The sequence below is a fragment of the Alligator sinensis genome, unplaced genomic scaffold, assembly GCF_000455745.1.
Source record: "Alligator sinensis unplaced genomic scaffold, ASM45574v1 scaffold497_1, whole genome shotgun sequence".
Taxonomy (NCBI): domain Eukaryota; kingdom Metazoa; phylum Chordata; order Crocodylia; family Alligatoridae; genus Alligator; species Alligator sinensis.
Window position 1 is genome coordinate 499,698 of NW_005842883.1, and position 27,118 is coordinate 526,815.

A 27,118-nucleotide genomic window follows, 5' to 3' on the forward strand; every position below is an offset into this window, starting at 1 on the left:
ACTTACTTGCTCAGCTACCAGCACTGGTGATTGCTGGTACAACTGGCACCAGGAGCAGCTTGTGGGATGGGGGGCTGGCTAGTCCACGGTGGTGATGGTGGGGGCTGGGTGGCTAAAAATAGACCAGTGCCAGGGGGCAGGGTAGGAAAAGCACAGCCCTAGGGCTGGGGCCAGTGGCTAGGCTTTCCCAGCCCTGGGGCTGTGCTGGGAATTGTACAGAAGTTCAGGTAAATTAGATTGGTCTAAAAATGGCCAACCCAACCTAAATTAGGCGTACCTCAGAGGTAGATTAATTTAGATTGGGTTGGCCATTTTTAGGCCAATCGAACTGTCCTGAATGTCTGTACTGTTTGCACTTTTATATCAATCTAATTAGTGGGATATGCTTTCCTGGAATGTGTTGGGTGTGCCTAGCAGTTAGATCCAGTTTTTATCGTTAAGGCTGAACCCTGAGCAAAAAACCATTAGGCCAGCTAATCTCACAGCTACAGTTTTGCCAATGGGGCCCAGTCAGTTTCCATGAACAGTTAATTTATTGTTTTGGTTAAATTTATGACAGACAAGTTACATTTGCAGTTTACAAACCTACAAGCTTATATTAACTAATATGACCTGTTTAGGCAAAATACCAAATGCCTCCAAGAAGCACATATTATTGTTTATTAATCCCTCTGGTTCTGGCTGTCACAAAGATTTAATCCCACCCATGAATGAACTCTAGCTCTTCTTCAGATTCTAAGAAATCTACCTGCTCTCAATATGATTGCAGACTTTGTCTAACCAGGCTACTCAGATCTCTGTCTGGTTGGGAGCAGTAATCTCGCACTGTGGCTTTAGATTCTGCATGTATATAAACATAAAGCGATACAATATTTTGGTATCATCTTTTTTAGTTTTGGCTAGGAGGGTGAAGAGCTGAAGTACGATTCAGCTATGGCTTTCAGGTTTTTTTTGTTCTGGATTTTCCAACTGCTTTAAAGTTCCCTTTCAACTCCAGGCAGGACTGACTTCCTGATTAGCACTGTGGGAAGGCAGATTGTTTGTTTATTGGCTGTTTGACCTTCAAGTTAAGAACCCTTGGAGTACGGTTCTAGGTTCACAGCTGATTCGTTTTGAGAGATGTCAAATCTGTTTTCCTCAAATATTTAAACTTAGGTCTTTGAAGGAGAAAGGTTAGTGTGTTAGCTCATTGTGCTTCCGATTCCTATTTTATAGTTAGGTCAAAGTTATAATATTTACAATGGAAATGATATAGGGTGTTTCAATAATAAGTCTTTGCAGCAATGTACTTGAGAAAATAGATCATTTCTGTACATTTACTGCAGAAACTTGAGAATGCATAATGACTACTGTGTTCCTATATTGACCTTTATTTTTTGAATTGGTCTATTTAGAACATGAAAACGGATCCAACATTTGTTTTTAGGTCAAATTTGTGTATGTGCATTAAAGAAAAAGGCCTTAAACCAGGGGTCAGCAATGTTTTTGGGCTGAGTACCAAAAAACCCGGCAAAGACTTGACTTTGACTTCAAAGATGTTAGTGTGCCAAGTTGGGCAGTGTGTAGGCCATGAGGGACTCAATCCTTGTTGTGGCAGTGCAGCTCTGGCCCCTTCTCCTCTGTGCTCCCTGAGGTGCGCACAAAGTCGCTGCCAGCAATGAGTGGGGCCAGAGTTCCAGACCCCGGTGCAGCCACTTAGAGGCTTGGAGGTGCCTGCTGCGAGCGTCTTGGGCTCTGCACCTCCTGGCAGGGAGCCCAGGCTGCTCACAGGCTATGAGCCTGAAAACAGCTACACTGGGATCTAGAGCTCCGGCTCCACTTGCTGTCAGCGGTGGCTGTAGGCACGCCTCCAGGAGTATGGCAGGGAAGGGACTAGGACATGGGACATGGGGAGAGGGGTATGGTCCCTTCCCTGTTGCAGGCCAGGCACTGGATGCATGTGCAGGGGGAGCACAGACCCTGCCAGGATCCCCCAGGCTGCGATGGGGCCCAGGGCACGGCCGAAGTGTGTGCTGTCCCTCAGCAACTGCCAGCTCCTGGCTTGGCACAGCTGAAGTGAGAGTGGGGGCTGGGGCTGGCCTTGTGGCTTCACCCGGCCTACTGGTATTTGGGTGTGGGAGGAGGATCCCCCCACAGTTCCTGTGGTACTGCCCCTGCCTTCAAGCGCTTTCCCCCAGCTCTGTGGCCCAGGAATGGAGATGTAGATGAGGGCGGCAGGGCCTAAAGCCACCTAGACAGAGCCCTTCTTGCCCTGTCCTTTGCAGTTGGGCCTAGTGGGATGGAGATGTGCCTTGCTCTGCCCCTCTTCTGCCCCCTGCAGGGATGCTAAGCTTTACTGGCATGCAGCCTCTGGTGGTGGAGTGCAGCCCCAACCCCTTCTGCATGGTGCTTCCTGAGTTGTATCCAGCAACAAGCCGGGCTGGGACTCCAGACCTCAGTGCAGCCACTTGCAGGCTTACAGCTGCCTACTGTATCTGGCTTGGGCTCTAGGCAGCTGCTGCCTGGCATGGAGCCCGGGCTGCTCGCAGCAGGACTTGCAGCCTCCCTGCTGCCTGCTGTGAGCAGCCAGGGCTCCATGGCCAACAAAAGCTGCCCAGAGCCTGGGTCAAATGTGGCGTGCCAAGCAAAATGGCTTTGCATGCTATGCTTTAGCATGCGTTCCGGGGGTTGCCGACCCCTGCCTTAAACTCCTGTATTGTCTGGTTTAACCTAACTGCATTATTTTTTAAACAAAGGTAGGTTTTATGGTATTTTGCTGGTATTCAGTTAATTATTATGCAAATTCTAAAATTTATAGATTTATATTTAAAATACTTGATGAGGCAAGACTATGACCAGAATGAATCTCTACCTTTCTCCAATGGAAAAATTAAACCCCTCAAGTTTGTATTGATTAACTGCTGAAAAGTTGGGAAGTACATAACACTATCTGTAAGCCAACCACACTACTTTTTTGCCTTGTGTGCATATGTTATAACAAACATTATTATACCGCAAATATTATTATATGTTTCACAAATATAATATAAAAGGTTTTTGCCATGTTTGATTTACTGGTACAGATGTGTCCACACTAAATACACCATAACACATCTTGTATAGCAAATTAAGTGTAACAACACAGATTAAAGGTGAAAATTTGCTGATATACATAGGTCCATCTATATTTTTAGTGAATTTAGTTTTATAATTATAGCAGAGTAAAATGTGTCTTAAGAAATCTGTTCATAAAGATGTAGTGGATCATTGTAATGCTGTAAGTATTGTTAGGGTACAGATCTGAGAAATGACAACAGGTGACAAAGAGCTAAGGTTATAGAAAAAAATGTACATGTTACCTTTATATAAAAAGTCATGCTTACATTATGTGATTCTGTGTCCTCTTTTAGTAGCTAGACTAGACATACATTTTAACTTGTGTCAGCTGTCTTTGAACAGACCTGATTTTTCTAGCTTAGGTTGTAGATGTTCATTAAATCCAAAGGTCCTGGGCTCAAGCCCTTGTAGTTGACGATGACATTCCATGTAGGGGGGGCATTGTAACATTTAGATTAGAGGTGTACCGATATATCAGTTGCATATCGGATTGGCACCTATAACAGGAAAATTAATGTTATCGGCAATTGGCTCTTTTTGGGCTGATAATGTCAAAATGTCTGGGAAGAGGCTGGATCAGCAACCTGCCATCTTCCCCGCACACAGATCTGTGGGGGCACATGTCCCTGATGCCACCCCTGGGGTGCACGCAGCAGCAGGGAGCTGCCCTCCCTTCCCAGGCCCCTCTGCCCTGTGGACACCTGCAGGGTGCAGCTCTCCAAGCTGCCTGGCTGCATTCCTGTAAATCGGCTATCTCATTGGTATTGGCTATTGGTATCAGCCAAGAAAATCTTTATCAGTGCACCCCTAATTTAGATGTCAAGTGCTAATAAATTGCCTTTGTTTACAACCTGTTTCTTGGGGAGAAAAGTATATGATGTAGTAATTAAAGATTGCTTTGCTTTATAATGCATAGACACAATGGCTGGATCCAAATGTGCAGTCACGTGCGCTCAAACCTCTTTTCAGTGCAACAAACTGCATGTGTTGCATGTTAAACCATGAGTCCCACTGCTAATTTGCAGTGCTGGGGCATACTTTGCTTCTGGGATTTCCCGAATAGCAAAAAAACAAACAAATAAAAAAACAAGTGGCGGAAAGCACACCGAAGTGCTGTGCCAGGACAAATGAGAAGATGGGAGAATACACTGCTCTGGGCTGCCCCCAAATCCTTTAAATGTTACAGTCCTGGGCTTCCTGCTCCCCTGTCTTGGTGTGCTGTGGTGCCCCCACACTGAGGCACCCTGTGACCCAGCCAGCTGCTGGTCTGGGCTCAGCGTACCTTGCAACGGGGGTTCCACATGCCTTAGCATGGGGACTTCACAGCAGAGCTCTTGCACTGAGGCATGCAAAGGTGGGAGCAACCAGTGCAGGGCTGCCTGCTTCCCCATTTCAAGGCACGCTGTGCCCCAGCCAGCCAGGGGGGTGGCTGGCTGGGGCATGGTGCCTCAATGTGGGGTCTCTGTAGCACACAGAATGGCAGGCCTGCTCCCCTGTCTCCACCTGCCCACTTCCCAGCTGACCAGAGCATAGGGTGCCTCAACATTGGAGCTGCCTGCCGGCTAGCCCTGTGCTGAGGCACCCTGTGTCCCAGTCAGCCCCTGCTCCAGCACATGGAGCAGTGGGACAACGTGTCTTGCTGCAAACTGCACCAGCAGGGGCATGCACTGCAGCACAAAGTAGCATAGTAGCACAAATTTGTGCCGATACTACTTGTGCTGCTGCAAACACATGCCCCTGCTCATGTGGATGCAGCGATTGGGAGAGAGAGTGAAAGCTTATGTGGGTCACTAGAAGATAATTTCTTGATTATTTTTTTTTTTTTTCCTCCCCACCCTTCCCCCTCCATTCCTCTGTATTCAATATTAACTTTTTGTTCCCCCTGGGTTGTGTCATGAGAGAGTGTATGCGTGTGTGTGAAAATATGGCATAATACTTTAAGGTCAAATTATGGACAAGTTTCGCTTAGGGACGCATGATGTGAAAAAAAGACTAGTTTAGATAATACAGACCAGCTTGTTTACGTAATTGATTTTTTTTTTTTTTTTTTGCTTTTCTTTTGGGAATATCCTGAAAATGCATATACAAAATTATGGCAGACAAGGTTCAAAATTATAAAATTCATAGCACTCATTTGGGTATATTCTGGATAATGATTTGGACTGTAGGTTTGGTTCAAAAAGAATATGAATAATTTTGACCTGGAAGAGAATAACTATAGAGATTAATTTACATTTCATATTGCCCTTTAAATGTTTTAACCATTGAATGTTGAGTTAAAATTTAATAGTAATTTTTATTTATTTTTAAATACAGTTTAAAGAGAAAACCCATCTGTTCAGTTAAAAACCTTTCATGAGTATAATATTATAAGTGAGGAAAGCAATAAGAAGATGGTATATTTTGTTTCAGATGTTGTGCATGTTTAAGTGTGTGTGTGTGTATATATGTGCATGCGTGCATGTGCTTAAAACATACATGGGTGGAATTAAGCTCTTATTATAATAATAGGTGTTAGGGGCTGGCGGGCTGTTGTGGGGTGGAGTGAGGGGCACCAGGAGGGGCTGTGGGGGGCCTTTACTTTTAATCACGGATTTGGGGGGCTTTATCAGAGAATTTGAAATATTTTTATCCGGGAAAACCAGGATCCCTGCTGATCAGAACATATGAAATGTAAGATCGTGTATGTAAAGACTATTGTACAGGAATCACTACAGTACTGAGCACTGCCATGGTTATTTATTATGGTAGTTATCAAGATATTCACCATACTACACACATTGGGCACTGTGATATGATTTAAATCACAAGTTTGACGCTCAAATAGATGTTTAGTTTTGTTAAGATGAAAGTTATATGCTTACATAACCAGTTAAGTACCCAAGTGTGTAATGGCTTGTTTTAAGTCTTATATTTAGTAAAACAATCCTAAATAAGCAAGATTCCCAGTATATCTGAATATCATCTTGTCTGGGCTGTTTGCTCATGTCATTATTTTCTTGGCCAATAAGACCAGACGGCATTTGAGAACTTAAAGAATTAGTAAAGAAAAAGCCTTCAAATGGCCTTTGAATGTGCTCTGCTTCTGGCTTCAAAACAAAAGGAGCTGGCTGATTCCCTGCAGCAGTCAGAGTGTTATGCAAATATCGTTGTTTAAAAGCAGTGCGTACCCTGAATAAAGATTGCAGAACAAGCAGTAAAATGGAGCATATGACCATGCTAATGTTCAAAAGATGTACTTCCTTCTCACTTCTCAGGAGCTGAAGACATATTAACATAGAAAATAACTGCAAGTTACATTTCATTAATAGCTAAATGAGTACCGTAGAAATTCTCTTTGCAAGCCCTCGCAGTCGAGGATAATTGTCTTCCATGATTATTTTATCTGTGTCTCCAAAGATGGTGGATGAGGCCTATTTGGGATTGACAGACTCTATTGCAGCTTGGACATGTGTTTCCTTGTGGGGTAGGTGGCGATGAATTCTTGATTTGGTCCATGACACGCTGTTTCTGCTATTTATACTTTTCCGTCTCCTGTTGTTGTCATGGGGTTTCAAAGTACTGAGATCCTTGCAGCAGACTCTTCCTCCACTTGGGGCAGTCCTGAGCCATAGTTTCCCACAAGTTGACTGCGACGTTGCATTTTTTTTTTTTTTTTTTTTAAAGTTGACCTTGAGGATGTCCCTGTAGCGGTTTCTCTGCTGTCCTCTTAAGTGTACACATTGGCTGAGCTGGGAGAATAAAACTTTCTTCGGGAATCTGAAGTCAGACATCTGGATTACATGGCTGGTCCAACCAAGTTGATGTTGGATGAATTCTACAACTTTTGTTTTTGCCTGAAAAGCTCCAAATTGTTATTACACTGTATTATGTGTAAACAAGACAGCTTGGTCTGGTGGGTAGAACACTGTTCCGGGTCTCAAGAGAGCTTCCTTTCAAATATCTGCCACCAGCCTGCTTGATAACCTTGGATAAGTCACTTCTCCTTTCCCTGTCTGAAAAATGAAAAAAATGTCCTCCTTTTGTAAAGTGTCTTGAGAGATATTGATAAAAACCTGTATGTAACAGCTAGATATTTGTATACTTCATTTTTCAAGCCCTTACTATAACACATTTCAAATTTCCCTCTCCTGTCATTCACCTCCAAGAGAAAACACCTTAAAAATCATATGAACTGTAAACGTGTGATGTTTGGTAAACTCAAATTGACATAATCTCAAAACCTGTTTAAAAAAAGTGAAGAAAAGCAAACTATAAATGCATATTTTATTAGAGAACAGATGGTTTTAGCTTTCTAGTAGTAGTAAGGGATTTATAGACAGAAATTATTTTTTAAGATTTCATATCTTAATTATCACAGGTAGCTGGAATTGTGACCAGATTAGCTACCATTTCATAATAAAGGTGTTTTCTTGTTTTGTTTTTCCTTCTGTAAGAAAGGGTTGGTATTGTATGCAGTTGAATTTCTTTGGAAGTGTGACTGGTGAGATACATGAGCCTAGAAAGATTCTGTCCCTCTGTAGAGAATAAATAAACTGTTTTAAAATAAAGTTCAATTCATGTATGTTAAAAGTGCAAAGCTTTTGAGGTAACTTCCTGTGAGTACAAGTAGTTTTCTCAATTTTTGCAGGAAGCCTTTTAGAAATATTTGCCATATAACAAAATACATGTAGAGAATCCTAGATGACCTAATGACTTATTGGTTTGTGTTTCATGTGATTGGAGTCTGGCAAACAAGCTACAGTAGCAGATGTTATTAATAGGCTATGGGTATCAATTAAAATATTCTGAGCAGTAGATTTAGTAAGTAGAATAATTCTGTTTTTTGTCAGGTAGTTGACGCTATGTCTCTTGTAAGCTGTTTAACAGTGTGGTCTCTACTATTCAATAATATTGTTGTAAAGGTTATACTGTACTTAAAAAATAAGATGCATGCTTTTCTCCTTACACACTTAATACTCCCTCAGCTTCTCTGTTCGGCATTATATAAGATTACATGATGATTCCAAATTTTTCATTTTCCCACACTTTTTTCCCCCAAGTTACTTTTAAATCTGTTATCTCCACCCTGTTGGCCAGTTTTTAACCTTTAAGTTTGCATATGTTCAGAGTACAGAGTTGAACACCAGACAGTAACAGTCCTTTCTCCCTTTCAGAGATGTTTATATATTTTGTTTCCCCTGGGCACTCAGCTTCATTTCTTGATGACACTCACTTTCCTTCTTTTTATTAAATCTTTACTCTTTCTTTCATTAGAAATTAGACCAGGGATGACAGAAGAATTAACTTCTTTTCCAGAAAGAACTACTGCCAGCATCTAATAAAAGAGGAATTTACGGCCCTTTATTTTTAGCTAGAAGTACTTTGATCAGACAATAACAAAGTCAGTTTTATTTAGTAGAGTTGCTCTTCTTTTTTCAGTTCCCCTGTAAGAAAAAATATTATACTGTGGTCTCTTGAAAAAACAATAAATATTGAGGGATTTTTAAAAATATCAAATGGTTTAGAAGTACATTGTTTTTTAATTGACCAACCAGGGTCTATTTAATTTAAATCAAATTGATTTAAATCATGATATAAATTACTAGTCCGGAGGCCACCGTTTAATCATTGTTTTCTATAAAAAGTGTGTTCTTGTTGTTTGATATCCTTTATTCATTTAACTTCTTGAAACTTTCTACTTTTAGAGAAAGGTAAGGGCTTGACTTTGTGTACACAAACTTGCAGAGAAACAAGAGTGCTGATAGGTAAATAATCAGGTCTGTTATCTTTCATCTCCATATAATGCTATTAACAAGGATGTTATCTTTGGAGATGCGAATCCACAGTTTGAGAACTGAAACTAAGCATCACAGAGATGCTTAATGGGAACTTCTAGACCAGGGGCTGGCAATTATTTCGGGCGGAAGGCTGCTTACTGAGTTTTGGCAAGCCATTGAGGGCCACATGACAGGCAGCCAGGGGCAGATCAATATTAATTTTCTAAATTTTTTAGGGGCCCCACAGGCCGCATTTTTCCCACCTCTGTTCTAGACCGAGCACTGAGTCCCATTGACTCCTCATTATTGACTCCAAGATGAACATGGACCGACAATGCGAGAACACGGTCAGTAGGGCTAACTGTATCTTTTTCTGCATGCACAGATGCATCACAAGCAGGGCCAAGGAGGTGATCCTCCCCCTCTGTGGAACACTGGTCAGGCCGCAGCTGGAGTACTACGTCCATTTCTGGGCGCCGCACTTCAGGAGGGATGTGGACAGCATTGTGAGGGTCCAAAGGAGGGCCACTCGCATGATCTGGGGACAACAGGGCAGACCCTATGAGGAGAGGCTACGGGACCTTAACCTGTTCAGCCTTTGCAAGAGAAGGCTGAGGGGGCACCTGGTGGCCATCTATAAACTTACTATGGGGGGACCAGTGGTGTTTGGGAGAGACCTTGTTCCCCCAAGCGCCTCCCGGAGTAACGAGGAATAATGGCCATAAGTTGCTAGAGAGTAGGTTTAGACTAGACATCAGGAGGCACTACTTCACAGTCGGGGCAGCTAGGATCTGGAACCAACTTCCAAGGGAAGAGGTGATGGCTCCTACCTTGGGGGGTCTTTAAGAGGAGGCTCAACGTTTACCTGGCTGGGGTCATTTGAGCCCAGTTTTCTCTCCTGCCCAGGGCAGGGGGTTGGACTAGAAAATCTATAAGGTCCCTTCTGACCCTACATCTATGAATCTATTGAGTAGAGTGGTTTTCTTTAATCTTTACTAATCTATAGAGGAGTCTCTGGGAACGCCATAAATTGGGCCCCTAATATAGTCTTATTTAGGCACCCTGTTTGTTCTTACTGGTCAGCTGTGCACGGCAAGGTACCCAAAACCTATAACCGTAAGGGCTAATTGTGTGGCTCCAAATCCTCCCCTGTACCATGCCTCATGGGTATTATGGTAATGTTGTTCCTCTGTTGGGGCCTTGGCCTCCTTGGCCTTCACCCCTTTCATCATGCTGGGCCTTCTAGCCTAGGCCCACTGTGTCAGACCTGGCTTTGAGGCACTAGCTTCAACCTGTTGCCTTCAGACACCAGGCCCCTGGCCTCTGTCTGCCAGGTCCCGGGCCCCTGTGTGGCTGTGTTCCTTCAGCATCAGGTGCTTGGCCACTGTCTTGCTGTGCCACTCTCAGGCACTGGGTCCCTGGTCTCTGTGCGACTGCCCTCCTCTTGAGTGCTGGGCCCCTGGCCCCTATCTCGCTGTGCCCTTGCACTCCGCCCCTCTTTTGGGCTCAACAATATCTCAGGCCTTGAGCCTGCTCCTGGCAAAGCCCAAGGTTATTGTGCACCTCCCAGGCACCAATGGGACCTCCGTAACCACCCTTTTACAGTCCCAGTCCAAACCACCAGTATAAACAGTAACGTAAACATAAGCCCCCAGCCTGTAGCATAAATAACAGTAGTGAAAGCAGCCCCCTGCCCCTTTAGGACAGCAAACCTTCCCTCACCCTGGGGCTGGTGTACCTCACAGCCTGGCTCCTTGTGAGCTCCCCCAGCCTCAGTGTTCTTGTAGGTGGCAAAACAATCAGACCAGCGTCCTTGGGTTCTCTCCTGAGCGGGAGCTCCCAACCCTGCAGCTAGCAGGACTAGACTGACTTGCCAGCCCAAGCCAGGTTTCTGTACTCCCAGGGCTCCCTGTGAAATGCACAGATCTAATGTCTTTATAAAAAGCTATTTCAAATAGCTATATAGAAGAAAAAACTCTGTTTATGACAAAGTTTGCTACTGGCATTAGATAAGAAATTAGTGCTGAAGAATGGGATACCAGCTGGAACAGTAATTTGCAGAATAATAAAGTAAAATCATTTAAAAATCCTGTACTGTTTGCATCTCACCCCACTTAAACATATTTATGGTATAGGAACACGTAAAAGTTGGAAGGAGTGTGATTGGTTGGGAGAATTCTGTTGCACATGGTGGACTCATCTCAAAATTAAACAGTTCTGGAAGATGGTTGGAGACATGATGAGAGAAATAGCAGAATACCAACTATCAGATAATCCCTTAGGTTGGATCCAGATGTGCAGGCACATGTGGTTTATGGTGCTGCAAACCTCTTTGCAGTGCCACAAACTGCACAAGTTGCACCTTAATCAGTTGTGGCACTGCTGATTTGTCAGGGCAAAATTTGCTATTGGGATTTCCTGGTAGCAAAAAAACAACAACATACAAAACAAACAAAAAACGAGAAAAAAGTGGCCCTAACCATGCCAAGGTGGCACAAGCCACTTCTCTGCATTTGTGTTGGGACAAACACAGAGATCCTGTCTTCATGTGCTATGGATTCCCCGTGCTGAGGCACCCTGTGCCCCAGCCAGCTGCTCGTTATAACAACTTACAACGGCCCTAAGTTGTTAGAGAGTAGGTTCAGACTAGACTTTGGAAGACACTAATTCACAATCAGGGCAGCTAGGATCTGGAACCAACTTCCAAGGGAAGTAGTGCTGGCTCCTACCTTGGGGGTCTTTAAGAGGAGGCTCGACGATTACCTAGCTGGGGTCATTTGATCCCAGTTTTCTCTCCTGCCCAGGGCAGGGGGTCGGACTAGAAGGTCCCTTCTGACCCTACATCTATGAATCCCTGGCTGGCTGAGGTACAGAATGCCTCAAGATGTGGGAGCAAACAGCCTTGGGCTGGCTGCTCCCCTGTCTCCCAAGTGCCTCTGCAGTGGAGCCCCACACTGAGGCACCTGATGCCCCAACCAGCCAGGGAGCAGCTGGCGGGGCACAGTGTGCCTTGAGACGGGAGCAGCCAGCCCTGTGTGCCAGTAGACAGGGGAGCAGTAGTGTGCCTGCTTCCCCATCTCAAGGCGCACTGCTTCCCAGCCAGCTGCTCTTATTACACACTGCTCCCCAGCTCTGCAGCTGGATGTGACACAGTGTGCCTCAGTGTTGGGGCTCTGCAGTGAAGTCCCCGTGCTGAGGCGCACAGAGACAGGGGAGCAACCAGTCCAAGGCTGCTTGCTTCCGTGTCTCAAGGCACACTGTGCCGTAGCCAGCCAGGGAATGGCTGGCTGGGGTGCAGGGTCTCTTGGCATGGGGGCTCTGGAGTGTGCTGCTTGCTCCCCCGTCTCCACCCAGGGCTGCCTACCCCCATCTCCATATGCCGCTTCCTGGCTAGGCAGGGCACAGGATGCTTCAGAGCAGGGGATGGCTAGCTCCTGCTGAGGCACCCATGGGCAAGAGCCTGCACTGTGGCACGAATTACTGGCGCAAATTTTGCTGCTACTGTCTGTGCTGCTGCAAAGGCATGCCCCTGATCTTGTGGACATGGCCTTAGTGTCCTTACTGAACCTTCCTAAGAACACTGTAACATAAAAGAATCATAAGGAATTGGTCACACATCTTCTAGTGGCTGTAAAAATTACAATTGTAAAAGACTGGAAGAAAAGTGACACTCCTAAAATCACTGATTTAGTTTCAAAAAGTTTGGAAAATTTTAGTAGTAGAAAAGTTGTCCTATAAAGTTAGCATTCTACAGGAGAGAAGGAAAAAAGATGCTTAGTTGGAAATTTGGTGGGAATTTTTGGAATTTGTTAAATAAAATCTTCTGCCTCCAAACCAGAAAGTTTGAGGGGAAAAAAAAAATTGAAATGCTGATAGAAAGAGAAAGTCCTGTAAATACTGCTGAGGGGCTCTGAGCCCTGGGAGGAATGGAACTGGAGGTATGCCTGACAGTTGGTGGCAGGGCCAGGGAGGGGGCAGAGACTGTCGGGGGACAGGCAGGGGCAGAGGCTACAGGAGGGGAAGAAGCTGCAGGGGGACAGGCAGCAGGGGCATAGGTGCTGAGGGACAGGTGGCAGGGGCAGGCATGGGGGGGTGCAGGCACTGTTTGGGGAATAGGTTGCAAGGGGAGGGGGGAATAAGTGGGGGGGGGGCAAGGAGCCCCCCACACATCCAGGTGTCTGCACCCTTTACCACATATCCCCCTGTCACTGCTTTCCCTGCTGTAGCAAGGTTAATATGCAATTTAAATGTTATGGTTTGGTGGTGTTGTGCACCCTAAAACGTAATGGGAAATTAGTTTTATTTTGGCAGTGTTTTAAATTGGTGTGTTTTGTATGCAGCCAAAACAATTTTTTAATGCAAAAAAATATAAAAGTCTGACTTAAGTTTGTACAAGCATGTTAAAATGCTTATATTAAGACAGTTAAAAAGTATTACCATTTTTTTAGGTAGTTCATCATAATGCTGGGGATGAAAATTGCTACAAACAACAAGTATAAAGTCTTAAGTAATTTATAAAGTAGTGGGGGCTTTGTGGACATATGGAAGAGGAAACATGTTTCAGATATACTTGATTAGCATGGTAGTGATAATCTTACTATGGTGTAACAGCATGGTTGTCTTTTAGTAGAAGTGAGAGACTTATGCATAAAACTTTTTATTTTCTAGTGTGGTTTTCATATTATAATTTTGATGTTTGCATTTCTATGGACTCTTTTGATTATTACCTCATCAGGAAAGCAGGGATCAGTCTTGGGAAGGGTGACTTCCAGGAAACGCACTCAAACACAACAGAATAGTGGTACTGGTGATTCTTGAGATGAAAATCTTCTATTACTACTGTACTTTTGTCTTTTGTCTCCTCAACACTGGATTTGAGAGGAAGGTGACTTTGGGTCAGCTTTTTAAGTGTTCCTGGCCCCCAGTACAAGTATTCAGTCTCTTGTTTTTAAGATGTGATTTTCAATTAGGGTGCTGTGGCACCCTGGGGTGCCTTAATCCTTTCAAGGATGTGTTGGGGTGCCTCACAATGTTAGCATTGTTAAATATATAACCTTGATTCACAGGATAAACCCAGAGATTTCAAATAGGAATTCATAATGTTAAAAACATTCTGACTTGCTTTGGTCTTTCTCAGTGCTTTGCAACAGGAGAATTGTTCTATTTTTTTGTAGTAAAAAATGAATGAAAACTCAGAGCTGGCATTTTCCAAGGGGTGCCTTGAGCCTAAAAACGTTGAGAACCACTGTTCTAATCAGCCCAAAGCCTGTTCCTCTATAACACAAGGGTTTAGCAATTAGCTTCTGCATACTTAGTGGGAAGTTGTATAAGGCCTTTCTCCTGTCCTGGGGTTATTCCCAATTTCTTGGCAATGACAATAGGATTTAGGGTTTTGGGGCCCTGCTGTAGGCATCATGTTAGTTGCCTTTTGGGGCCTGGAAGTTCATTTTTTTTCTTGCTGCCACTTTGCTCTGGGCAGTGTAAGATTTTCTTGCTTTCTCTCTCAGTAGTCTAGGGACCAGGTGGGTGGATTATGTTGTAAAATTAATTTTTATTACTGCTTGGCAGGTGCTTACTTCAGGTAATTGTTCCACAGGGCTCCAGTTTTCTAATAAACTACAATAGAAAGCAGGCTAAGAGAAGGTATAGCGTTATTAAGGGTTAGCAGTTTCACTTTTAAGTCGCACCCTATTTTTTTAATATTAAGATTGTTAAAAATTGGGAAAAGGAGGTTAACAGTACCTTTGTATCTCTGACTTAAATAAAATCGGAAGGTTTAGTCATGAAAGGGAATAACAAGTGAAATTAAATGCTGTCTAAATTATGAGTTCTGTGGTCCAGCACTGGAATATTGCCTCTTGCAGTGGTGCCACAAATCATGGAGCTAGAGTTCCTACAGGCTACTTATCATGCAACGTATTATTATGGATCTGGACCCCACTGTGGTAGACACTGTACAAACATCAAGTGGTTTCAAAATGGTTAGATTAAGGAAAGTTAAGGTTGTTTGTTTTTGTTTTTAAAAGCTTAGCATTAGGAAAAAAATATCATGAAGCATTGAGAAGAGTGACATCTCTTTCGAATAGTCCCTTACTTGTGGAAACCTCATTTTGATTTTAACAGTTAAAAGGTGCTTATCCAATGTGGTGGGTGGTCTGATAACTTTTTTTTGAAACCCAATAAATAAATACTTCATATAGTTCTGTAAATGACTCAACTCCCACTTAATACTCAAACATAAGACCGTTTAATATATTTACAGTACTTTCTCTCTCTCTCTCTCTCAAAAAAGAAAATAAATAGAATTCCTGGGCAAATCATCGCTGCCAAATAACCAGACTTTGCTTTGTGTTTTAGATATTGACAAATTGCAAAAAATTCTGACTGGGGAGACGAATTAAAAACTATACTTTTTATATGGCCCTTATTGCTGTGGGCTTTGAGAATCTAACAGCTCCCTCTCTTATAAATGAAGGAGTGATCTGCCCAGGTACCTTTTGGTGATCACAGAAGTAGCAGAATTGTACAAAGTTGTCTTCTAGGACCAATAGGCAGACAACATAGAGCATAAGATATGTGTGTTCCCTGCAAACTACTTAGCTTCTGCAGTGCACAGCTGCTGCAGCATTCTGCACTGTCCTGGGTTTTTTATATAGATTTAAGTTACAGCTCCATAAAAGCATTATGCGATAAAACAGCATATAGCAGGGGTGCTCAACAGACCAAATCTGGCTTGCAGAGTCATGACATCTAACTCGTGGGGCTACCTCATGGGTTGGAAAACTTTGGCTGTGGGGAATGGTAGAAGCTCCATGGGGCCAGGTCCAGCCTTAGTTGCATCATTGCCCATGCAGTGAGATCAGGGCTAGCCCTCTAAACCACTGTGTCCAGATCAGGCCAGACTTCCCCCACTCCCCCTCCCCCCCTGTGTCCAGTTCCTCCCATGTGCCCTGATTTTGTAGATGTTAGGGCTGGAAGGGACCTTGTGAGATCATTGGATCCACCTCCCGCTGCCCAAAGGATAGGAAGTTAGCTGGGGTCAGATGACCCCAGCAAGGTAAGCATCCAGGCGTTTCTTGAACATATCCAGAGTGGGTGCTTGCACCACTTCTGAGGGGAGTCTATTCCAGACTCTGGAGACTTGGATGGTAAAGAAGCTTTTCCTTATGTCCAGTCTAAAATGGTCTTCCAGCAGTTTGTGACTGTTAGACCTTGTCTTCCCTTGAGGTGCCTTGGTGAACAGATGTGCTCTCAGTTCCTGATGCACTCCCCTTATAAATTTATAGGCTGCCACCAAGTCCCCTCTGAGCCTTCTCCAGGCTGAAGAGTCCCATGCCTCTTCTCATAAGGCCTGCTCTCTTGACCTCTAATCATGGCTCTCCTCTGGACTCTCTCAAGCTTCTCCACATCCTTTCTAAAGCGTAGAGCCCAGAATTGGATGCAGTACGCTAGCTGCGGCCTCACCAAGGCTGAGTAAAGAGGGAGGATGATTTCTTGCGTCTTGCTTGAGATGCATCAGTAGATGCAAGCCAGAGTTTTTTTTGTTTGTTTTGCCGGCTGTAGCATTGCATTGGTGGCTCATGTTCATCTTGTGATCAATCAAGATCCCCAAGTCTCTTACAGTCATGGTGCTAGTGAGTGTAGCATTGTAGGGCCTCTAAGTATGATGTGGGTTCTTTCTCCCAAGGTGAAGCACCTTGCATTTCTTTGGGTTGAAAGTCATCAGGTTTTGATCTGCCCACCTTGCGAGCCTGTCCAGGAGCTGTTCTGTCCCGCCACCCTTCCCCATGTGTCTAGATGGCGGGCTCATGTCCCACTCCTTGACGGGCTTGTGTTTCCTTCCTCTTTACACATTTGGATTGGAGCCACTCCACCCCCTACCCTTTGCACATCTGGATTGGGGTGCCCTGCTCGCAGCCCCCACCCCATGCGCCTGGATTGGGACAGGGCTGTTTGTCTCCCTCCCCACCCCCATCTTGTTCAAGGCTGGTCTGTCCTACCCACACCTTGTATGTGTGTCCATATCGGAGCTGCTTCACCCTACCCTCGTCCCAGGCAGATCGAGCAAGGTCAGGCCGCACAACTCTTTTCCCCCCATGCACGCACTCTCCCTGCAGCTGGATCTAGCCCATTGGCCAGAGCCGGCTCATGGAAGGACCTAGCACCGCCCATCTGGCCCACGGTGCAAAAAGATTGAGTGCCACTGTCATAAAAAAACAAAAATGTGGGCTGGGATAACAAGCTCTGTATTTGAGATGGATGTGTGTAACTACCTGCCTAAATGTAGGTAGTGGAATAAAAGTCTTTCTGGTAATTTTAACCACCACCTTACTAGAAACTAGGTATTCATTAAAATACTGTTCCATGCTACTTGGCTGTGATAGAAAGGAGATGTTTGTTACCCCTGTACTGGAAAACATCTCAGTCCAAGACTCCTTAAGGGTTTTTTATTAAATGGAAGAGGTGATGAAACGGACCATTTTTGGTATTATACAAGAGAGAATTTTGTTCTCCACAACAAATTCCTCTTGGACTTCCCACAATAGTAACTCCAACATTGTGGCTAAATTCCAACCTTGAATTATTTTAAATTTACACCTCCCCTGGAAGGGAATACCACCAAATAAACAATTGTTTATTGCTGTTGTCTACAAAATTGATGCCACATACAGCCAACCTCAATGCAGAAATTCATTTTAGATGAGTGATTTCCAGGGATCTGGGTTTTCTGTTTCCTGTGGAAAAAACAGAACCCCCCCCCCCCCCCCCCCACAAATTTTCCCTTTTAACTGAGAAAAACATGGATTCTTCATTTTAATGGAGAAACGCATGGTTTTTCTACTTTTGCAAAGAGCTCTAGCCTGCAAGGGGCTGGGGGAGAAGGAGAAGGGCTCTCACACATGCAAATGGCTGCCAGATCCTGGAGAGCATCTCCTGCGGGTAAGTCTGGTGGGGGAGAGGGAGCTGGGCTCCATGCTCTGCTCCACTGCAGTAGCCACTGCTTCCCTTAGGTGGCAACTGGGGCTCGGGTGATATTGCAGGGGGCTAAGGACCCAGGTCCCTGGTCCTATAGCCCTAGAAGCTGGGGGCCCCCTCTGGCAGGGCTGCAGGTAGTGGTGTGGCTGTGGGTGGGGAGTGAGGGGTACTGACAGGTCCGGGTTTGGGAGTGAGGGGCACTGGCAGGGCTGTGGATGGGGAGTTGATGTGTACCAGCAAGGCTGGGGGACTGTGGCTTGGGAGTGTGGTGCCTGGACCTGCGTCCTGGTGAGTGAAGTGTGTAGGGGGAGCTCTGATTTTCCATGATAACACCAAAATCAAATACCAAATTGATAGATGCTTAGAATTTATTTTATTATAGTGATTGAGGTACTGCTAGGCTTCCAAATTGCTTAAAAATTGTAACTGTATCAATAAAACATTGTGTTCGGTTAACACCTATACATGTATAACGGTGTTTCATTTTAATTGTGGATTTGGGGTTTTTTAATCGGAGAGCATTTGCAATGTTTGTTTTATCAGAGAATTTGTGATTTTTGAACAGAGATAACCAGGATCCCTGGTGATTTTCTTTCAAACTGTTTCTAAATAACCTGGGAAATCTCTCAAGATGAAAGTTTGCTATACTATTTTTAGAGTGTAAGAAATGTAGCTCCTTTCCTTCCCAGTGAAATAACCCCACTTTTAGCAGTATTATATATCTTGCTGTCTATTTAATTGTTTCCTTTTTACTGTAGATTTTAAATTACCTTTTAATTTTTATTATATAACAAGCATGTTTCATTTTATTGTTCATCAGTTTGAAGTAATCAAACTGCTGTTAAATATTCCAAGAAACTGAGATTTATAGCTCTTCTGTTTAAATTGAATAAAACAAAGGCACAGTGTATTTGCTAAGCTTGTGTTTTTAATTTTAATTTTACTGAAGTAACAATAAAATTAGTTGGCTTTTTATCAAGCTTCAGTTTGATTTTTAATATCTATAAGCAATAAAACATTTTGTAAAATTTGGTTACTTGTCCTTTACTTTTACAAGTGATCAGAAAGATAATAGATATTGTAGTCTCCCATTTAAGGTTGCATAGGATTTCAGCAATGTACTTTGATTGTATTAATATATTTTACCTGTTCACAACTGTGGCATTACTCACCCACCCAAAAGTAGTACTCATCCCAGGTGTGTGGCCAACTAGAATTTGGCAAGATTAAAGTAAAGTGTTTAATTTGTTTTTTACATATTAATGCATCTAGGTTTATGCTAGCATAATGGCACTCCTTTCGTGATACTACCAATATGTAGCAAAATCTTACATACAATTGATTTTTCAGATGATTCTAGAAGTTGTCTTTTTCTCAGGTTTCTGTGTTTAAGAGAGTGCCGAATATCAACATATCCATCTAATAGGAAAGTTGCTGTTTCCTGAAATTACTTTCATCCATTGATAAGAATAGGGTTCACTGTCTAGGGCTTCTGCAAGTGACAGTTTAAATTATGATTTGTCTGCCAATTGGTGGTGAAAATCCTTTACTTTTTTGTTTATAATTGCTACTGACTTGGAAAGGAAAGTAGACATCATTCTAGCAACACTAAATGGAAGATGAGTAAGAAGGTATGGGGAAAGGATTTGGGGGGGAGTAGGGTTCAAAACACTGATTAGGAACGCATTGACTTACATAAACTTGCAGAATGGTTGTTGCATAATAGTCAATTGGAGTGTCAATGTAATTTCTTGATGTGATAAAAGCAATGTCAATTGTGAATTTCATTTCCCCCCATTTTTTAAAGTAATGACATTTTTACTTGGTTTCATGAGAAGACACTATTTGCAGCAAAGCCAAATGGTCCCCAAGAGAAAACATTCTTCTCCCATGAAGTATTCTCAATAGTCATCTTGGAAGCCTTGCAAATTAAACAAAGCCTGTATTGCTGAAGCATATGTTTGAAATAAGAACAAAATCTAAAATTAATTGAAAACAAAAAGTTGTCTGTATTAAAATAAAATAGTTAATACACTAGAGACAAGATCATAGAAAGATTCTCATCGTGTGTGTTCTAGTGCTATCGAATATGACTTGTACTTGACACAGTAGCAACAACCGTTTTATTTTATCATATATTTCAGAAGACAGATTTAACTCACAAAATGACCATTTTAATTTACTTTATCCACCCTGTGGAGGTGTACACCATGCCATGGTCTACACAACATTATCATGGAACCTCTGGCTTGAAGTGCTTAGGAAAAAAGGCCTGATTCTACAAACGTTTATGTAGATGAATAACATTACATGACAGAATTATATGCATCAGAGGCATCTTGGGGTCCTGGAACAGCTCCCATGTACAGGGGCACTGTTGTCTTCCAGTTGCTACCGTGCTGCCTGTGTGATTGTGCAGCTTTAGTGGCAGCTTTTTCTGTGCATCACCTCCCTTCCTCCCCTCTCCCTTCCTGGTTGGTGCCTGGGACCACCCCACTCTAGTTACACCACTGATGTGCATCACAACCTAAAACATCAGGGTCTTAAATTATGTCTAGTGCTAAAAGTAAACTTAAATTATTTTAAAAGCTCTACTTATTGCATACTTACTTTACAAAATGGGTTGTAGCAAATGATGTCTTTTTTGCTTTCTTTAAAGATCAACACTTAACTACCCATGTCTTTTTTTTTCAGCTGTTAAATAGCCACTGTTATTTATAACAACTCCTGTTCTTGCTGAAATGCACATGCATTTACATGCTTCAGTGAAGTAGGTTTGATCACGACAGTTTTAGAATATACCCTTCATCCTCTTCCCCTTGCCCCACACCTCTCCCCCAGTATAATTGTTTGTCTAACTTTAAAATGTTTGTCATCTGGTGTGAGCTAGATTTATTAGACTGTAGTAGTTTTAGTTCATTTTGGCTGGGATGTTTATTATGACATCACTGTGATCTATATACGGTGTGTGATTTCAGTTGGTTCCAGTGTTAAATATTTTCATAATTATGCTAGTTTTGGCAGTTCATTTGGAACTTTTTCACATCTCTTTAATGAACACGCTTTACTTCTGGGCTTATGAGATGGCCACATGTTTGAAAAATTAATAGTGTGCTTTTAAACTTAACATTGAGCAGAAGTGTACAACTACAAAAAACTTTGGGATGAAAGTAGGACTGTGTGGGAACATAGTTCCTGTAAGGTCATGGCCACAGTAGTTATCTTTTAGTAACTAAAAAAATATGACATTTGTTTGGTAAAATATTAATAGCAGTTTGTAAAATAATTAATTTTAAAATAAAATACTCAGTGTAAAAGTTTCAGGAAACGAATGCATATTATCTAAACCTAAATAGCATTATTTTAAACGAATGTTACATCATGTTGAATCTTTTACAGGGCAGAGCAAAATATGTATTGCTAAAGTAGTCATGTCTGGGAATGACTAATAGGTGGCTATTAATTTCATAATAGTCAAATATATGTAATTTCAAAACTAATTTTTGTGCATAGTTTTGTCAGCATCTTAAAGTTTGGGGGTTTTTTTACTTCCCTGTTTATCCAATGCACTAAACAAATGATTGCAGTATTTTGTTGCAATAACACTCACTGTTAAGGAAAATGAATGCTATAACAAAAAAAAGAGATTTTATTTTTTTTAACTGAACTCAGTCACTTCTGTTTATCTGTGTTTAAACATTGGAAAGAGAAGCTTTAAATAAGCTATAGAGGAAGAAGAAAATGCTTTAAGGTATTTTTGAAGAGGAATAAGGACTAATAAATGAAGAAGAGTAAGCATCAATACATTCTGTACTGTTTGCATTAGACTTAAATATGTGCAATTCTCTGTAGAAGGCCAACAGCACATGCAAAATCTTAAATGTCATGTGACTTGTGAGTATGCATGCTGGTCAGTAGAAAATCAGAAAAGTAGGTCTTAACTGTGTTGATCCTGGCTGCATTTAAGAGCTTTAAAAAAAGAAAAGCAATACCGATTTGAATATAATCTGTCTTTGTGTTGGCAGCCAACATAAATATCCCATGGTAAGCATCATATGATAGTAGTAGGTCACACCAGTAAGTAGATCTACCACAACATTCTGTTCAAGTTGTGACCTTGGGAAAAAGGGAATTACAAAAATCAAGCCTTGTGGTTGCCAGGGCATCTCTTGCTTTTGTAAGGTCAAAAGATAAATATAAATGAACTGACTCCTCTGTACGATCCTTTGCTAACATCCTGGCTGCAGTGAGCTTTATACAGAAATATAGAGGAAGGGGCTGTTAGAATGTTGTTCAGCATTCTCATTTTTGGTCCTTTTAAGAGGAGTGGTACTCCTAGCCCTTTTGAAACACCAGTGCATTCTTACTTCTGAAAAGCAGATTTGTTGCCTTTAAGGCTAGGGACAGAAATTGCACATAAACCAGTATAAATGAACAGAAGCTGGTTCAAATCTGTAACACAACAAAAGTTCATTGCACATAAACCACTTCCAAAATGGCTGAAACAGGTTTACGAGAAACCTGGATGGATAATTTACTTCAATTTAATTTAATCAGACTTTACTGATTTAGGTTAAATTGGCTTATTGAACTTCTATCCCCTTCACATTCAAGTTAACTCAGTGACCACTAGCATCCCAGGATGCTTTGCACCTCCCCCACAAACCACCCCTTCCAGGGTGAGCAGGCTAGCCTTGGTCCAAGCCGTCTGCTCCAGGTGAGCAGGGAGGGTGTGCTCTAGCATACCCAGCTTCTGGCCTGAACTACTGCAGGCATATGGCTGCTTTTCTTGAATCAAAAGTGAATGAATGCTCACTTGCTGATTGGTTCACTCTGTGCAGCTTAGACTGACCTGCAAACATTGAATCATTCAGCCTGGAGATTTTGACTGTCTATACTTAGCCCAAATTATAAACACTTGTACCTTCTGGAAGGGTTTGGGAAACTTTGTTCTCACTTATGTAATGCTAGAAATTATAAAATTTTCCTTCCTTGTTTTTTTTTCCATTTCTTAAATATGATCTGGAAATAAAATACAATTCCTTTGAGTGTTTTTGAGACTTTGAGACAGATATTTATGTACGTCTTCAATATTTTTTGTTGAGGAAAACTTGAATAGCCAAGAAACTGGGAGTTAGGGTCTACTTGAATAATTTGTACAAGGCATTAAACAAAGCACATTAGAAATCCAAACAACATTATGGTGCTGTCTGAGGACTGTTTAGACCAGTGATTCAGCTGGTTGTGGTGCTTTGAGATCCTTTCAAAGGTACTGTGGGGTTCCATGCAGTTTTAGCACTGTTAGGTGTGCAAAGATGAATCACAAGATAAATCTAGAGATTACAAATAGAAATCCATACTTATGGTCTTTTTGAGTTCTTTGCAGCAGAAAAACGGCTGTATTTTTCTGTAGGCAAAATAAGAGTGAAAACTAAAAATTGGCATTTTCTGAGTGGTGCCTGCAGGCCAGTAATTATGTTTTTTTATCACATTTTCTTACCAATAGCTTCATAGCAGAACTTCTGTACATATATCCCAGTAAACCCTTGTCATCTGGGTAGCACCGTGTTCCAGTGAGTAATTACGGCTGCTAAGCAGAGATCATGTTGATATGAGTGGGGAAGGATGTCTGAAGGTGTAAGATACTGCAACTTCCGTAATGGAAACATGGTTCAAGATAGGCATAACTGTTTCCTTCTCTTTCTTCCTTGTAACATTAATATCCTTGAAAGAGGCTCTTTATCAGCATTTCTTGGGTTTTCTAACATTTGTGTCTTGGCAAGTAAATCTTATTCTGGAATGTACCTGCAACCCTAATGCCCATATTGTGACTGTGTATTGCAATTATTTATTTTATTTTATTTTATGAATAAGCCATGTTTTCTATTTTTAAGCTACAAAAGGTAAATTAGTGATTTAAGATGTTAAGATGAACAGTGGCTTCTTTTGTCTTATCTATTTTAGGGTAGTTTTAAGGTTTGCTTTTTTAGGGGGTTGAGATTAATATGTTGCTTCATGAGAGGAAAGGGTCTGAAGAGCACTTTATTCCTAAAAGCTTGTCCATCTCTCCCAAATACCTTTTGTTGGACCAACTGTGTATCACAAAAAAAAAACCCTTGCATCTTGTACATTTCTTGGACCATCATGGCTACAACAATACTCCAGCTCTACTTGCTTCATGGGGCAATTTCAAATAGCTTTATTTTAGAAAGGATGTGGCTGACATTACAACTGTTCTAGGTTTTCATGAGCAAATTCTTAGTCTGATAAAAGCAGATAGTTTCTCAAATTTATTTTGTAGTATATGGGCTTTTATTTAATGTTTAGGGATGCTTTACCTGAACTGCAGTTAATTTAACAAATGTAATACAGTAACATAATTTCAGTAAAACTTACAACTTGTGATCCAATTTCAACTGTTTAATACTTTCTAGGTGATCCCAAACTTTCATATGAAATTCTCATGTAAATACACTAACTGTGATCTCAAGGAATAAAATTGACAAGTATTTTAAGTCTAGTAATAGTAAATCCTTATAGTTGGTTATTTTTCAGACATGTTTTCTTTCACACTATGTTAGACTAATTCAGATGAATTATTTTGGCTAATATACAGGAAGACCATGAGAGCTGTGGTTCCAGTTCAAACCGTAGTACCACAGAGAGTGCAAAATCAACGGTGAAACCACGCCGAATCCAGCAAGCTTCTCCTTCTGATCCTGATTTACCACCAGGTAACTTGTATTTTTCATAAAGTGGACTGTTTTTATTTGCATGATTCTGTTAATCTTACATAGCAACAGATTAATATTTTTTCATTACCTTGGGCCAAAATGGTCAAAATTAGGTTCCAAAATCCATATTTAGGTTCCTATGGGTGGCCTGATGATTTAGAAGAGCTGAGTATCCACAGGTCAGTAGAATCTTGGGGTAGTCTAAAATACAGCTGCATTAAAATGAAATTCAAATCTAAAAAATAACATCTTTTCCCTTTTTGCTTGCATTTTTATTCAGGTAGGGTTTTGCTATTATGTCCTTATTTTTCCTTATCTGAGTACTGAAATTTTAATAGTCTAAATCTTTAAAGGTACCACCTATACATAGTTTTTTGTTCATAGGTCTCATATTCCTACAAGACAACTCAGAACTCCCCAGGCTCTTAAAAATTTGGACTTTTATTGGTTGGGCGTGAACTCTTCCACTGTCTATCCTCCCTCCCCCCCTCAATGCAGCTGCTTTGGATTCACCTTGAACCTTGTCAGCGAATTCTTCTGCCCGCAGGCAATGTAAGAGCCCTCTTACAGGTGCTGCACACCAAACTTTATCTTCTGCTGTTCTGGCTTTTTCAGTTGTTTTATTTCAGACAAGTCTTTTGCATTTTTACATATAGTTTAGTTGCTAAGTTAGTTCTGTCTGTAGTCTCCAGTTCATGTAGGGATTCCAGAAGCACTGCTGCGCCAGAGAATACTAAATCAGAGATTTTCCTGTCTATTAGTAGAAGCATCAGTCAGTTGCTTTCTGTTTGAAGCATGTGACCTGACCGAGCCTGAGGACATTTACTTGGTCCTTAAGCATCTCTGTTTATTTAGACTGAAGTTGGAGGCTTTGCCTGTGTTACCCGTCTCTGTGTGTAAGTGGAAGACAGTTACTTTGTCACATGAAATGTTCCAGTGTTCGGGATGATAAACTATGAGAAGCTTATTTTTAATTTCACACACTAAGAATTTTGTGATTTGAGGTGAATTTGAGATTGCCTTCTCCTTTGGGCTCTCATCCTGTGTGGCATTCTCTCTCTCTCTCTCTCTCTCTCTCTCTCTCTCTCTCTGTCTCTCTCCTTTGTTCTCCTTTTCACTTTTCTTTTAGGGGGAGACATCTTGGGAGGAATCTTGTCATCAAATTTTTAGAATCTTAAAATTTGGGGTCTTAAGATGTGGGTCTTTATGTGCCTTTGGTAGCAGATGGCTCAAGTTGGCATTTGTTACATTTCTCTAGCTCTCAGAAGAGAACATTAAAGTTGGTGCACAGATTACTTTGTATTGAAGAGTTCCAACCTTTATGTAATGGAGTATGTATACAAGATGGAGGCATTTACGCCACTGCCTCTGTGTTCTTTACACAAGGGATACAAGTTCTAGATAGCATGATGATATGCTGTTTCTTCTGATTTCAGCATATTGACAACTGTGCAGGCAATGGTTTTAGAGGCTACCTTGATATTTTGGTGTTGAGAGATGTTGGGTGCTTAACTTGTTTGGAAATACAGGCCCAATGTGTCTGCTACCCTGCCCTTTGGCCCATTGTGTCTGCTACTCTGGACAACACTTCATCTTGTTGATATTGCTAGAGTTTTACTTGCTGTGTCCCGCCTGAGCACCAGCAGGGTTCAGAGACCTACTCATTCTTCTGGCATGGTTTTTGTGATTTGGATCAGGATCAAAAGTGCCTCAATAGTCATGGAATGTAGGTTGTAGCTGTGTTGGTCTAAGGACATAGGCAGATAAGGTTCCTTGGGTGAATCTGATATCTTTTATTAGATCAACTCAAATAGTTGGAAAATAATTATTAAGCAAGCTTTCAGGTTCAAAAACCCTTTGTCAGGCTAAGGAAGTTTCAGCAGTTGGTGTGTGTTCTTCCTGGATGCAATGAAAAGTAAAGAAGCCAGCGGCTGGGCTGGTCTGCATGCAAGACAGGTAGTCAGTGAAAATGTAGATTGAGGAGTCAATGGGTGAGAGACAGGCCGGGGAGGGGGAGGGAAGAGAGAGAAGGGGGAGGAAAGTGGAGAGATACCTGGGGAGTCAGATGTCAGGCAGGTTATAATGTGTCATAAATCCAATGTCTGTATTTAGTCCGTGATTTTTAATATCCAGGAGGTTGATGAAGTGGAGTTCATAGGCTTGTCTCTGGGAAGTGTTTTGTAAGTTTCCTTTGAGGATCAGGACTGAGAGATTGGAGAGAGAGTGGTTTTCTTGTGAGAAATTTGCCCCCACCGGTAATTGGGTATTTCTGTCTTTGATAGATTTCCAGTTTGCATTCGTTCTGGTGCGCAGTTGTTGTTTGGTCTCTCCTGTGTATTTTCCATCAGGGCATTTGGTGCATTGGATGAGGTATATTACATTTCTGGAGGTGCAGCTGTAAGATCCTGGGATGCTGATGGCTCTGTTGTGGGGTGTAGTAATGGTGGGGGTGGTGGAGACGTGCTGGCAGGTTTTGCATTTCTTGTCCTGGCACAGTCTGGATCCTTTTGGTGTGTTCTGGGCTTGAGGAAGTTTGCTTCTGGTGATGAGGTT

General features: G+C 42.0%; 1 protein-coding gene across 1 annotated transcript in view; it reads left to right on the top strand.

Moving 5' to 3' along the window:
- LOC102372428 (vacuolar protein sorting-associated protein 13B-like) overlaps positions 1-27,118 on the top strand; it is a gene marked incomplete at its 3' end in the record, with an annotated part of 150,849 nt that overhangs the window by 43,519 nt on the left and 80,212 nt on the right. Inside the window, exon 3 of the mRNA XM_006035876.2 lies at positions 24,448-24,565. Within this exon, the coding sequence (XP_006035938.1) occupies positions 24,448-24,565 (118 nt within the window). The remainder of the gene's footprint in view (positions 1-24,447; positions 24,566-27,118) is intronic.